At 45.3% G+C, this 15,358-nt stretch overlaps 1 protein-coding gene across 1 annotated transcript in view; it reads left to right on the top strand.

Annotated features, from left to right (window-relative positions):
- Positions 1-15,358, top strand: part of SPRED2 (sprouty related EVH1 domain containing 2) — a 161,427-nt gene that overhangs the window by 77,290 nt on the left and 68,779 nt on the right. The window contains exon 2 of the mRNA XM_073628210.1: positions 4,016-4,190. Coding sequence (XP_073484311.1) covers positions 4,016-4,190 — 175 coding nt within the window. The remainder of the gene's footprint in view (positions 1-4,015; positions 4,191-15,358) is intronic.

Raw genomic sequence — 15,358 nt, 5'->3', positions numbered from 1 at the left:
AACCTTTACCCTGGGTTCACATATGTGCCATGCGGGGATCGCATCCCTCTCGCAGGCAGTTCACACTGCCTTCTGCAAACCACTGCGGGTGTCCCCAGTTTAGTTCACAGATCGCAGTGTGAACTCGCACCGAAATCCGCTCACATAGGTGAGAACACCCATGCGATCCGATTCTAGTGTGGGGGAAAAACAAGACCCTGCATTATTTTCTGTGCGAATCCAACGCGAGTTCACTCATACAACTGTATGGCTGAACTCGCATTGCTCAGAGATCACATGTGATCGGCACCTGCGGTGCGGGTGGGAATCACATGCAATCTTTGAGATCGCGCTAGTGTGAACCCAGGCTCAGTGTTCATTTAACATTACAAGTCTACATGAAAAATGTCCTGACATGTCGCAATAAAAGCCTAGAACTGCTGCACAGCCTCAAGAAGTTACAAGACTGTGTTATGTATGATCTTCTGGATCTTCTGGAAGTAGATTTTGACTCTGGATGATGCCTGAACAAAAATAGTGCCGGCTTTCAGGGGAAAGGAAAATTGAAGGCAGGGGTTGGGGGGGAGCTGTCATTTTGTGTTACATGTGTGCATACGTTAGCAAGTATGCATATGGAAATATGTCTGAGCGTAGGTCTGCTGGAACCAAGGGCCAGGACCTCCGGTGCCATTTTTTGGAGGGCAGGAGACTGAGAAGGTTTAGTTTACCATTCTACTATGCAGAGATCAGCTTTGCTTAGTCTTGCTTTATGGCTTCATTCACGCATCAGTGTACTTTACCTCTCCTCTGAAAAGCGAACTGTGGTTTTGATCACTTTCCAGAGGCAAATAAATAATGCGTATACATACTTTCCCCCATGCAATGAGTGTATAAAAATGCACACAGGTATTGCCCAAGCATGCATATTTATAAACTTAGGTTTTTGTAATAGATAGAGGAAGGGGTCTGGTGGAAATGTGCACATAGGGTGACCGGTCCAGCCAGAACTAAATGTATCTGGCCATGATGAGTTTTCTCTGACGCAGGACGTAAATACTGCAACCAATCCATTTACGTCTCTTTATAATACACTACTGTTGTGTGATTGTATTTTTTGGTTGTATGTATGTAAATGATTTGTCTAGTAACCAGTCCGAGCTTCAGAGTCTCATGTTGGCCTTTCAGGTCATACAGTTCAGTTTATGCTTTGAGCATTTCAAACTGATTTTGTCATATCAGTGTTTAAAATTTACACAATTGACTTTTTTTCAGTTGGTGTTTTATACAAAGTTATCAATTTTGTATGGATTATGTAGCCTCAACTTAAAGCGGTAGTAAACTGCTGAAAAAAAAACCCTGCAAAACAATAGCATAATGTGCTAGTATGTATTGCATGCTAGCACATTATGAAATAGCTTAGAATGAAGCCCCCGCAGCGGCGCTCAGTCTCCGCTAAGGGGGGCTGACACGTTCCCCCCGATGTTTCTTCTGGGTTGGCGGGCTCCAGCGCTGTGAGTGGCCGGAGCTGCAATGACATCACTCTCGCGCATGCGCGCGGGAGCCCTCCGTTCCGGCAAGGAGCTCTGAATTTCCAGCACAATACGCCGGAACTCCGGAGCGCATGCACTACTGATGCCAGCGGCTGCAGGCAGGGTGAATAGCTCCTAAACCTTGCAAGTTTTAGGAGATATTCATTTTACCTACAGGTAAGCCTTATCATAGGCTTACCTGTAGATAAAAATAAGAAAGCGGGCTATACAACCGCTTTAAAATATATATACACTGATCAGCCATAACATATTGAGCACCCACCATAACATCACCCAACTAATATTGAGTAAGTCCCCCTTTTGCCCCCAAAACAGCTCTGACCCGTCGAGGCATGGACACCACTAGAACATTGAAGGTATTCTGTGGTATGTGGCACAAAGGCATCCATAGCAGATCCTATAAGTCCTGTAAATTGCAAGATGGGTCCTCCATGGATTAGACTTCTCATAGTGCATCCTGGTACCATCTCCTACCAAGGTAAGCAACACACATGTGCCTGGACATCCACATGGTATGAAAGAAAATGTGATTCATCACACCAGACCACCTTCTTTCATTGCTCTGTGGTCCAGTTCTGATGCTCACATGCCCGTTGTAGGAGCTTTTGGCTGTAGACACGGGTCGACATGGGCACCCTTGTCTGTAGCTACACAGCCCCATACATAACAAACTATGATGCACTGTGTGTTCTGACACCTTTCTATCGGAACCAACATTAAAGGTATTGTAAATGCATTCTATGCATTAAGATAAAAAAAGCCTTCTGTGTGCAGCAGCCCCCCTCAGTCCTCCTAATACTTACCTGAGCCCCATCTCTGTTCAACGATGTCCATGACTGTCCCAACTGTCCAGGTCCCTCCCTCCTGATTGGCTGAGACACAGCAGCGGCGGCGCCATTGCCTCCCACTGCTGTCAATCAAAGTCAGTCAGCCAATCAGGAGGGAGAGGGGGCGGTGCCGAACTGCAGCTCTGTGTCTGAATGGACACACGGAGCTGTCACTCAGCTTGGGTGCCCCCATAGCAAGCTGCTTGCTGTGGGGGCACTCCACAGGAGGGAGGGGCTAGGAGCACAGAAGAGGGACCCGAGAAGAGGAGGATCTGGGCTGCTCTGTGCAAAACCATTACACAGAGCAGGTAAGTATAACATGTTTATTATTTTTATAGAAAAAAAAATAGACTTTACAATCCCTTTAACTTTTTTTGTATTTTGAGCTACAGTAGTTCTTCTATTGGCACGGACTATATGGACCAGCCTTCGCATGCCTCAGTGAGCTTTCATTGCCTACGACTCTCACTGGTTCACGCGTTTTCCTTCCTTTACTTTTTTTTTTTATACTGCGTTTTGACTACTACAATCTGGGAACTTCCCACAAGAGCTGCAGTTTTTGCTGTGACTCTATCATCTATTCTAGCCATTACAATTCGGCCCTTGTCAGAGTCACTCAAATCCTTACGCTTGCCCATTTTTCTACTTTTAACACATTAACCTTGCCTTACCTAACCTTGCTGTCTAATATATCCCACCCACTTTCAGGTGCCAATGTAACAGGATAATCAGTGTTGTTCACTTTACTTGTCAGTGGTTATAATGTTATGGCTGATGGATGTGAGTGTGTGTGTGTATGTATGTATGTGTATATATATATATATATATATATATATATATATATATATATATATATATATAAAATATACATTTTTTTTTTTTTTTTTGCCCTTCCTGTGTCCAAAAATATTTGATGTTTGAATTTTATTGGCTATTTTGCTTCTCCTGATCATGTTATAAGTCTGATCTAGGAAAAGAAAATGAAAGCTTTTATTGTTTTGCATATGTGATTTGTGAGCATGACACAATAAAAGTGGTCAGTCAAAGTTCAACTTAACATGGGATTTACCAAATCACGGCAGTGTCAACATTGAGTGCAGAGCTGACATCATTCACCCTTTTATTTAAAAAAAAAAAAGTTCCCATAAGATTCCATGAGCAATTTAGTAATTTCTGCATAAAAACATCCTGGCTGTGATGTCAGCAGACTCGGAGCTGTCACTCACTTTATACTGTTCCCTTTCAGTCGTCTTCAGCTGCTACAAAAGGTTATATAGGGAGGTGAGGTGGAGGAGCTAGGCCAGCACCGACAGTAATTAGACACTCCCAGAAGAGGAGGTGGCTACAACATGCAAAGAGTAAAGGGGCTGTGCTAGAGACTTGACTCTTCTGAAACAGTCAAATTTCCTAATAAATTCATAGGCACAATAAATTTTATCTATGGAAATAATGCTGCACATAGGCAATTTAAATTCTTGTTTTTTTGCGGGTTTTTTTCTGCATTTATTTTGATGGTGACAGGTTCACTGTAAGTAGGACTGTAGCTCCTATATCTGAGGCTTTATAACTAGTGAATGTGGACTTATCAAGGTATTTTTAGCATTGCTTCTCTTCATTATGTGTTCTCATTTTTTCTCTTTTGTATATGTTCTCCTCTAGTGACAACTACATAGTGCGTGTGAAGGCTGTGGTTATGAGCAGAGATGACTCCAGTGGGGGATGGTTACCACATGAAGGCGGCGGAATCAGTCGGGTTGGAGTCTCTAAAGTTTACCCGGAGGGCAGCGGAAGAAGTGACTTTCTTATACATGGAGAACGAATAAAAGATAAGCTGGTAAAGCCTTTTTTTAAATCTTTTAACCCACAGTTGTTATGCATGCTATAGTTTGCTGTTTATTTCCATTTGTATGTTGGCTAGACTTTAGGATCTTTTTTTTGGCCTTACAGTAAATGTAACACACTTTTCCAATATTGCCAGTGTTGGGTCTCACCTAGTCTACAGACCAAGACTGGTAAAAAAAGGGCACAAATAAAGAGGAACTCTACCCACGTATGGTTTCCCCTGCTGTCCAAGAGCTTGGGAGCCTGGCTGAGAATATGTAGGCCTCTGCTTTTCCATTTATTACTATACATTAGACGGGGAGATGTCCTTAAAAAAACAAAACAAAAAAAAAAAGTAACGGGATCCTTCCCATTTTACCCAGAATGTAAGGAGAAGTGGTTTAAGCTTGAACCCTTAGAGCTGGTGTCTGCTGGCCCTTTAAGGAGTTTAGAATGCCGGGAGGCGGGGCAGGGCTTATGGTCATGTGACTGCCATGATTGGCTGTCATGGCGGTCACATGGTCAGAAAGCTCTTTGGTCGCAAGCAGCGAACCAAAGCTCTCTGTTAGCCACTGGTAAGTGTGCCAGGAGCACGCAGGACGCATGCTCTCATCAAAGCTGTATTGGCGCTATTGCACACAAATATGTGGCGGCTCAGCACCAAGGCCCTGCCCCAGAGAGGCCGCATATTTGCGTGCGCTCATCGCCAATGGGTTGTATGTGTAGGGGTTTTTTTACTGTCAGGACAGCAAGGATGTGGAACTCCCTTCCTTCCACAATCGGTGGTGTGAGCAGGAAGTATTGATTGTTTTAAAAAAAAAACTTGGACCTGCATCTTTGTGAACACAATATACAGGGATATGGGAAATGATTATCGACATGAACACACCCACACAGGTTGAACTGGATGAACTAGTGTCTTTATTCAACCTTACCAACTATGTAACTAAAGTGGAACCTCGGATTACGAGCATAATCCGTTCCAGGAGTATGCTCGTAATCCAAAGTACTTGCATACCAAAGCCAGTTTTCCCATTGAAGTCAATGGAAACGAAAATAATTTGTTCCGCATTGACTTCAATGGGATGCAATACCGCATGCAGCCAGAGGTGGGGGGCGCCGGAGAGCCTCGGAAACAGCCGAAAAGGCCTGAGCACACTTCGGCGGACCTTGGCAAACCTCGGAAAGACTCCATTCACTAGCCTTTCCGAGGTTTGCCAAGGTCAGCCAAACTGTCCTTGGCATTTCCGAACCCCGGCGATCGGCGCTGTTCGGCTTCGGCACCCCCCACCTCAGGCCAAAAGCGTACTGCACACCGCTTTTGGCCTGAATCCTGCTCGTTTTACAAGACAACACTCGCAAACCGAGTTAGGAGTTTTAGAAATACAGTGCTCGTTATGTGAAACGCTCGTTAACCACGTTACTCGCAAACCGAGGTTCCACTGTATATGTAAGTATATATATATTATGTTCTCCATGCCTCCATCAATCAACATGCTAAAACATTTGATCTTATTATGGTCACTCTTTCTCAGCATGCCAAAACTGAGATTATGGATCAGGAGAAAGCAAGCTAGGCCCCCCATGATGTAATGCAAATTGTCAGTGCTTTGCTGTGTGTTATATAGAGAAGGAGGGCAAACCAGGACTTGAAGTTTGAAAGAAATAGTCCACTTTTTGCATAAATGTAATAAATGTACCCATATTAGTAAAGGAAAAAATGTTACGTTACATTTCTTCATTGAAGCCTGCAAACCATTGCAACTGCGTTCAGTGCATTGCAAGTGCAAATCTTAGGCTCCTGCATTGTTTACATCCCAGCCTGTGGTCTGTATGAAGGTATGGAACCCCCCCATTATGGGGCGGGAGGACGTAAGTGGGCTACCAGTGCAGTGTCATCATTGTACCTGTATGCCACTGATATGTGAGTCCCTCCGCTACAGTGGCAGATGGGACTTGTAGTCTTTTTATTCGCAGATCCTTAATCCAAGCATAAATGTTGGGGATTGCAGGGAGAAGCACCCAAAATTCAGTGAGAGTGGGGGTTTGGGAATGTGACCTTGTTTAAGGGTATACCCTAATGCATCATACACACTGGGAATTTAGCTCCTGTGCACAAGTTTTTGGTGCTTTTTTTTGCGGGCAATAGGCACTGGTGCATTGTCCAGCCTTTAGTCAGAGAGGCTGAAGGCTGCTGCATGTCCCTGGGCACATTCTGCCTTAAAGCGGAGCTCCGCCATTTTTTTTTTTTTTTTAAATCAGCTACAAATACTGCAGCTGCTGACTTTTAAAATGAGGACACTTACCTGTCCAGGGCGCCTGCGATGTCGGCACCCGATGTCGATCTGTCCCCCGCAGTCGATCTGTCCCCCGCAAGGCTTCACTTCCTGGTCCCCTACTGCGCATGCGCAACTCAGGCTGCGCGTTCCCACTGGTCCCTGCCGTCTTCTGGCACCTGTGTGTCTCCCAGACGACAGTGGGGGGGGGGAACGGAGAAGGCGCCAGAAGTGGCGTAGATGCCCGTGGGTGGCTCGGGTATCTATGCCCAGAAGTGGGAGCAAAATACCTGTATTAGACCCCCAAATGTGACACCGGAGGGGGGGGAGGAATCTGAAAAGCAGAAGTTCCATTTTTGGGTGGAACTCCGCTTTAAGTGTTAGTACCACTCCATACACAGTCCAGCCATGGCAGCTTTCAGCCTCCCATAGACTTTTACAGGCTGCTAGGAGCACGGCTGGACAATGCACCTTTGCCTGTTGCCTGCATAAAACGTTGGAATCTCATGCATCTCAAGCTGGAAAGCTTTGTCAAATGAAAGTGCATTTATTGCGTTTTTCACTCTCTTATTGAGTAAACTTCGTTCTGACCTCCGTCATGTTCTGTGAACTGTACAAATAATTTATCACTCTGATATACATTGTGAGAAGATGACTTTATCAAGATGGAATGATACCAAATCTGCACTGGGAAAAGTCTGTTTTGCTAAACAGAAGTGGACTTTCCCAGAAATGAAGCCTTTCCAGTGATTTACTTCTCAGTGACAGTTTAGTTGGAGGTTCACTGCAACAGCTGCATGATACTACATTGGGTGATAAAACTGTATGTTGAAAGTACTAATACTGAAAAATTGATTTGTTCCTTTGCTGTTGCTGTTTTAATATGTAAATGTTTCTGCCAAAGGGTGCCTGTTGCCTGAACACAGGGCCGCTGATAAGGCAGCACAGCCAGCGCTCCTGTATTAGGCCCGGGTCCCATCAGTTTAAAAGGGTAGCCCATGCACCTGCTGGGCAGGCTGTACTGCCTTATTGAAGAAACCGATTCTTGGTTCTAATATTTGTGCCCCCACCCCCTGCTGTCCGGACCCCCCTGTGTGCCCCCATCCCCTGCAGCCCTGCCAGCTTCCCTATTCTCCTTTCCCGCCAGCAGCTGCTGCAGGCACACAGGTAGATCGTTTTAAGGATGAGCAGGGGGCCCTGTCAGGTAGGCTTTATGGGGCCCCATGATTTCTAACAGCAGCCCTGCATGTACAAGTGCAGCTACAGACATCATCACAGTATAGTTTTTTTCATGAGGAGATCTGCTTTTATGTAAAAGCTATCCTAGTGGCTAATTAGCCGATGGATGGCTTTTACCGGCGGCGAGAGGGTTCGTGTGATCAGATGCTTTTAAAGGCAGAGGTGACATTTAGGGTCTAACAGACCCCAGATCTCTCCATAAAGGGTACCTGTCACTGCCTATTGTTGTCACAAGGGATGTTTACATTCCTTGTGACAGCAATAAAATACATTGAAAAGAAACAGTGTAAAAATAAAATAAATAATTTTTTTTTTTTTTTTTAATGCCCCCCCCATTGGTCCCGCACGCATACATAAACTGCGATCACCACACATGTGAGGTATTGCCAAGAATGTCAGAGCAATAATTCTAGCACCAGACCTCCTTTGTAATTCTAAACTGGTAACCTGTAAAGGCTTTTTTCGCCTATGGGGATTTTTAAACATCGCATTTTGTTGGCATTCCATGAGCGTGCGCAATTTTAAAGCATGACATTTTTGATATCTATTTACTCGGCGTACCACCATCTTATATATTTTACCAAAAATTGGATATTATATTGTGTTTGTGTACATTAAAATTCATGAAAGTGTATTTTTTGCATGCAAAAAAACGCTGCGCAAATATCATGTGACCTAAAACCATTTTATTATCTAGGGCCTGAGCTAATTAATAAATAAATATATATATATACAGGATTTATATAGCGCCAACAGTTTGCGCAGTGCTTTACAACATGAGGGCAGACAGTACACTTACAATACAAATCAATACAGGAGGGATCAGAGGGCCCTGCTTGTTAGAGCTTACAATATATATATATATAATATATATATGGAAGTGGTGAGGAATAAGGCAAATAAATGACCCTCGTCCCTCTTTAATGGTACCCTAGGCACAGAGGAGCATTAAATCCTTGCACTGCAGGGGAGTTCTGTCGCAAGGGGTTTTTTTTTTCCTCCCACCGAGTTCATCTTCAGTGTCCTATTTTCTGACTTGCACAGTTGTACAGGCTTCTCTCCTGTACTGAAACTTCTAACTCTGGTTACACTACACTCTGTGAGCTTCTGTGAGCTGTACGACGCTCTACTGACCCCTCCCACAAGCCCTCATTTCCCTGCATTGCATAGAGCAGCACATAGACCCAGTGGTCGGCACTGGCTGACACAAAAATCATTTGACTCCACTGGAGCAGCCTGAAAGTAGGTATGTACATCTTTTTTACACAGCAGGCTCCCTCTGTTGTCTCAGCCTATGAGGAGGGGGAGTCCTGGGATAGCCGAGGCTCTTGTGCACATCGCTGGATCGAGATGAGTATTGGGGGGGATGGGGTCACTGCTGCACACAGAAGGTCTTTTACCTTCATGCATAGAATGCATGAAGGTAAAAAAAAACCTTGAGCCTTTACAACCAACCACGTTAAGCGCGAAATTCTACTTTAATGTTGCTATGCATTACATATTAAGCGTAGTTTCCAGCATAGATCCTGGTTAAAAAATATAAGGTAATATAAGGCTGTAGCCTTTGATCAACCCTGGATAAAGAAAAATAACCAGTTAATGACTTCTCAATGCTTAGATTACTTGGAGCTGGAGGAGACTATGCAAATGCCTGTTTTTTCTTTTCCTTTTATTTCTTTTTGTTACATCTGTCAAGTCTGAACAGTGTTGGTGGTGATATATAATATCCCATCCATCGCTGGTGCATGCTCAGTGTGATCAGGTTGTACATGTTGTTAAAGGCTGCAAATCATTTTAGATGAATCTTGGTAAAGTGGGTGAGCTAATGTACTTTGTGCCAGGAGGATTATGCATGTGTCTTCGAGTGATCAGAATATTATACACACCCAAGGTGTGGGCTGTTGTTTAACCCCTAAGGCTGAGTGAATTTAGCTCAACACACACCCAACTATAATTTCCTTTATTTAGTGACCTAACCTATAACTTAAACAAGCATTTTTTCTTGCCTGTGGCGAAGGGTGTCTCCTACTCCTTTCCCTCTTTTTATTTTTGCTGCATCCTAAGCTATGAAAGTGCATGTACGTACGTATTTTTCAAAAGCTTAATTGAATCTTAAAAACAAATTGGCTTATATAAATTACAGGTAATTTTGGCTATAGTGGGGTGTGGCGTGCAGCAGAGTAGAACGCAAGCGAAAGGTGGAATCCTGTTTACCTTTTCCAAGAACTCAAGCCACTTACACCTTGCAGGCTTGCTCTGTGTTTTACACCCACGTAGCTTATCTCAAGACATCTATGTAAGGTTTTTTTTTTTTTTTAAAGGATCAGTTCACATTTTCACAAAACCCGAAAAGGTGAAAACCAACTCGCTACACCCTCTGCACACCCCAGTGCACCTACCTCCTTGGATGATTATCTTTCAATGTCCATGCTAGCTGATGTTGCAGTCCCAGCACTGGAAAGCCACGCTTTTCTGCTCCCTTCTGTTTTTCCAGGATAGCTTAGAGAGATTTTCATTGGTCATCTGTTGCTGATCAATGCCCACTCATTGCGAGCATTATAATGTCACACAGCCTCTTGGCTCCTGGCCTTATTTAGATGCTCAGACAGCTACATCGGCTGGTATGGCCAGCAGAAGGTTATCAACAAAGGCGATAAGTGCAGGGGGCACCAGGGGTATGGGGAGGGTTTAGTGAAGTAGTTTAGCTTTTCAATTTCTTGTGGAAAGGCGAACTAATCCTTAAGGCACCTTTCAGATGGAGCGGATCCGTCGAAGCTTAGCGGGGGGATCTCTCTGCTATGCAAAGCAGACACAGACACAGCCTGCTCTCTCCTATGGAGCGGCGGATGGAAACGGACTGCATGTCCATTTCCATCTAATTGTCATCCGATCCGCTGGAGAGATGGCGAACATATTGCCATGCGTTTTTTATTTTTATCGGATGCCCGGTAGGTGACAGTCTATACATGTCCGCTGACATCCGCCGCCCCATAGAGAACAATGGGTGGTCTTATCGGGTCTGCCTGAAAAACTGACAGGCAGACTCGATCGGTCTGCTGGTGTGAAAGGGGCCTTAAAGCTGATATTTGGTTAAAATTTCTTATTCATATTTATTTATTTATGGTACTTATATAGCGCCATCAATTTACACAGCGCTTTACATATACATTGTACATTCACATCAGTCCCTGCCCTCAAGGAGCTCACAATCTAAGGTCCCTAACTCACATTCAAACATACTAGGGACAATTTAGACAGGATCCAATTAACATACCAGCATGTCTTTGGAGTGTGGGAGGAAACCGGAGTACCCGGAGGAAACCCACGCGGGCACAGGGAGAACATGCAAACTCCAGGCAGGTAGTGTCGTGGTTGGGATTCGAACCAGCGACCCTTCTTACTGCTGGGCGTAAGTGCTATCCACTACACCACTGTGCTGCCCATATATCATGGGACACAGAGTTAGGCTAATATTCATTACCTACTGGGTTATACGCCATCTCTAGGTGAATGGACTCTGGTAGACAAGGTCTTAGACAGGAAGTGATCCCCTATATAACCCCTCCCATACAGGAAGTACTTCAGTTTTTTTACCAGTATCTGCAAGGTGGATGGGCACGTTTGTTTGAGCTCTCTGAGCTCCAGGTCTCTAGTCCCACAAACGGTTCTGAATCAAGGCATTGACCGATCGGATCCATTTGACACAGGCTCTATATGCTTAGATAATTGGTACCTGAGAATCGCAAAGAAGATCCTGCAAGGTTTTGCCTGTAATGTGACCTCTGGGCGCTGGACCCTGTGAAGTGGAATTCTGGACACCACAGCTCTAAGGCATTCCTGCAGGGTGCTGTACAGGTCTAAGTGAGTGGACCCTAAACATGAAAAGGGTACCCAGTCATTGAAGGTCTTCAAGTGACAGGAACCCGCCATGATGGGTGAAGATTGGGCTCTTAGTTTCTAAGCTGCCCTGCGTCTGGATGGTTAAGTGAAACCCCTTTATTTACTTATTGTGGGGTATCCCAGTGATTGTAACAATCAGTCAAGCTAACTAGAGGCTGGAGACCTGTGTGCGGTGACCATACGGGGGAGTTTTGGGCTAGCTGTGGGTGTTTACAAAGTGTACCTTTTTTGCTCAGCCTGGTTGTTTCTTTTTACCTGTATGATGGTGCACTATGGTGCGCCATTTAGCCTCTTGGTTCGCCATGGTGCACGTGCATTCACACGCGCACTGCTGTGTTCAGCAGTTTATTTGGCGGCCATGGCGCACACGGCAAGGCCACACATGCGCCGTAGCCTTTATCTTGGCGCACGTAGATTCGTGTCATACGCTAATACAGCCGCGCCAGTTCGCCGGGACTGCGCACAGGAGTGCGCATGCATGCACAGAACGTTCTGGCGCACAGCCAGCTTATTTAAGCTGTATATGCCAAGCATGCGGTGCTTCCAGAAGGCAGCTGTGGGACAGAGCAGGCTCTGAACCAGGCATTTGCAGCGGTTCATTTCTCCTTACCCGGGTCACATGAATCACCAGGTGTTGCTTGGCAGGCTAAAGGTGCTTAGCAGGATTGTTGCATAGGGGCTTGGTGAGCCCTATTAAAGGGTCTCCCTTCTGAGGTGTGTTAATGCTACACTCAGGTACTCTTTTTTTTTTTTTTTTTTTTTTTTTTTTTTTTTTTTTTTTGTGGCTTGTAAATGTCTTCAAATAAGAGGGGCGGGACTAACACTACAGGGAAGGGCACACCTATGTCGTCAGTAGTTCCTGATGAACCTAGTCGTATCCCCTGAAAGACCAGAGGCTTCTGGGCAATCTGAGCTGCTGTGCCTATCTGGTATTGTGCCTACAGTCAATGCTGCTGCTTCACCCTTTATCACCAAGGATGAACTGTCCTCGGCCCTTGCTGGGTTAGAGCACAGGATTGCTGGCATGATTGGCTCCATCCCGCAGGGTCGCAAGGAGCGTTACAGATCCCCCTCTCCGGAGCCTCCTAGTTTGGAGCAGGAATAGGTTGAGGATGGGGAAGAGCTAAAAACTCAGGATTCTGTGGAGGGCCTGGCGGATGAGTCTGCTTCTGAGCAATCTGGACAAGAAGATATTCAGTTAATGTCTGCCTCTCAGTTGCAGAGGCATTTGATCCAGACTCTTACCGAGATGGTTCGTTCTGCCTTTAAGTTGCCTCTTGCAGAGGTTACTGAGCCCCCCCTGGTCCTCTTTGGGGTCCCTGAGGCCATTTCAGGTTGCACAGGCTTTCCCCTTACACCCTCTGTTGGAACAGGTAGTGTATGCTGATTGGGAACATCCTGACTGGATTTTTGTTCCACCTAAGAGGTTTTCTCTTTAATATCCCATGGATGAAAAGTTGGTTAAGAAGTGGAGCATGCCAGCCGTAGATGAAGCAGTCTCTTCCTTAAACAAGAACTTAACTTGTCCGGTAGATAATGCACATTGCTTGAAAGACCCTGTTGACAAGAAATTGGAGTCATTATTAAAGGCTTCCTTTTTTTTGGCTAGTTCAGCTATTCAGCCAGCTGTTGCAGCAATTGGTATCTGCCAGTCCGTAAAGGATCAGGTCAGACGGCCTGACAGACCTAACCAGGAGGATGATATGGCTGAAAATAAAACAGATATTCCTTGAGCGCTGTGTTTTGCTGTTGACGTCTTAAAGGATTCAATACAGCAGGTTTCTCGTTTTGGCTCTTTTGTCTGTACATATGCGCAGACTTTTGTGGCTTAAGAACTGGTCAGCTTCCTTGTAAAAAGTTATTGGCAGGTTTCCCCTTTCATGGGGAACGTTCATTTGAACAAATATATCCAAAAGATTTCCGGAGGGAAGAGTCCTCTACTTCCTGTGAAGAAAAGCACCAGGCGTCCCTCGTTTAAAACCTCAGGGACTGCTTCCTCGGGTGTCTCAGCGCCAGGACAGTACCGCCGCCAGCAGGGTGCTAAAGCCAGGGGCAAGCTGCAAGGCCAGGGCCAGAAAAAGCCCTGGGTCCAAAACTCTTCTGAACCCAGCACCAAGCCCTCCTTTTGAGGAGACGCCCCCAGTCTATCAGGTGGAGGGAAGGCTGCTGCACTTTGCGGACACTTAGAGAACAATGGTTCAGGACTAGTGGGTAACCACAACTATATCCTGCGGGTACAAGCTAGATTTGCGGGGAGTTCCCCCTCAGAGGTTTCTAAGATCCAGCGTTCCCTTGGATCCTTACAAATACTGTACTGGTGACCCCACAATAGGGATAAAACTTTTTTTTGCAGAAGGGAGTTTAACAAGACACGTGGCCACTCATTAAAATTAGAAGAAAAGAGGTATAACCTTAAACTAAGGGTTCTTTACTGTACTGTGAGCGGCAATAATGTGGAATTCCCTTCCACAGGTGGTGGTATCAGCGGGGAGCATTGATAGTTTCAAAAATTAGATAAGCACATGAACGACTACAACATACAGGGATATACAATGTAATACTGTATAATCACACACATAGGTTGGACTTGATGGACTTGTGTCTTTTTTCAACCTCACCTACTATAAAACTTATGTAAAAAAAAAAACGTATTGTTTCAGGCACTACATCATTTAGTGCATCAAGGAGTGATTGTACAGGTTCCTGTATCCGAAAGGGGCGCAGGGTTTTACTCAAACCTATTTACAGTTCAAAAAACAAACTGGGACACAAGGCCCATTTTGGATCTAAGATCCCTGAACCAGTATCTACTAATCCAGTTCTTTCGGATGGAGTCTGTCCACTCAGTAGTAGCCTCACTCCAGATGGGAGACTTTCTAGCCTCCATCGACATAAGGGACGCGTGTTTTCTTGTACCTATCTTTCAGCCTCATCAGAGGTTCCTGCGATTTGCAGTAGAGGAACGTCATTTTCAGTTTGTGGCTCTACCCTTCGGGCTTGCCACAGCTCCCCGGGTGTTCACAAAGGTCCTAGCACCAGTACTGGGTCTCTTAAGAGCCCAAGGTATCTTGGTGCTCGGGTATCTGGACGACTTCCTGCTCAGAGGTCACTAACTACAAGCTCTAGAACAGAGCATAACCAGTGCGGTATTTGGAAAGCTTAGGTCATAAACACCGAAAAGTCAGCCTTGAGACCAGCTCAAAGTCTAAAGTATTTAGGTCTGATCCTAGATACAATCCAAGCAAGTGTATTTTCGCCACCCATAAGGATCTATGCCCTGAAGGATCAGGTGCATCAGATAAGGGGCACCAGACAACTCTCCATTCGGCTCTGTATATGTCTTCTAGGAAGGATGGTGTCCTCCTTCGAGGTAGTGCCCTATGCCCAGTTTCATTCCAGACCTATACAACAAGACATCTTGTTGGCTTGGAATAGAAGACAAGCCCTGGATTATCCAATGTTCTTATCTCCTCGGGCACGCTTAAGCCTAAACTGGTGGTTGCAGGATCAGAACCTGCAAAGGGGAAGATCCTTCCTCCCAGGTAACTTGGAGAGTACTGACCACAGATGCCAGTCTCTCAGGCTGGGGAGTGACCCTAGAGGGGCTCACGGCTCGGGGGAAATGGTCAAGGACAGAACAGATCCTGCCCATCAACATCCTGGAGTTAAGGGCAGTACGTATGGCCCTACAGTCCTGGATGGTGGATAATCACAACATCCAGTCAAAACCCAAAAAAGTCACCACATGACTTCAGTATGCCCAATC

Source organism: Aquarana catesbeiana, linkage group LG04, assembly GCF_042186555.1.
Source record: "Aquarana catesbeiana isolate 2022-GZ linkage group LG04, ASM4218655v1, whole genome shotgun sequence".
Taxonomy (NCBI): Eukaryota; Metazoa; Chordata; class Amphibia; order Anura; family Ranidae; genus Aquarana; species Aquarana catesbeiana.
Note: the sequence above shows the minus strand (reverse complement) of the source record. Positions and strands in the feature narration are given on the sequence as shown.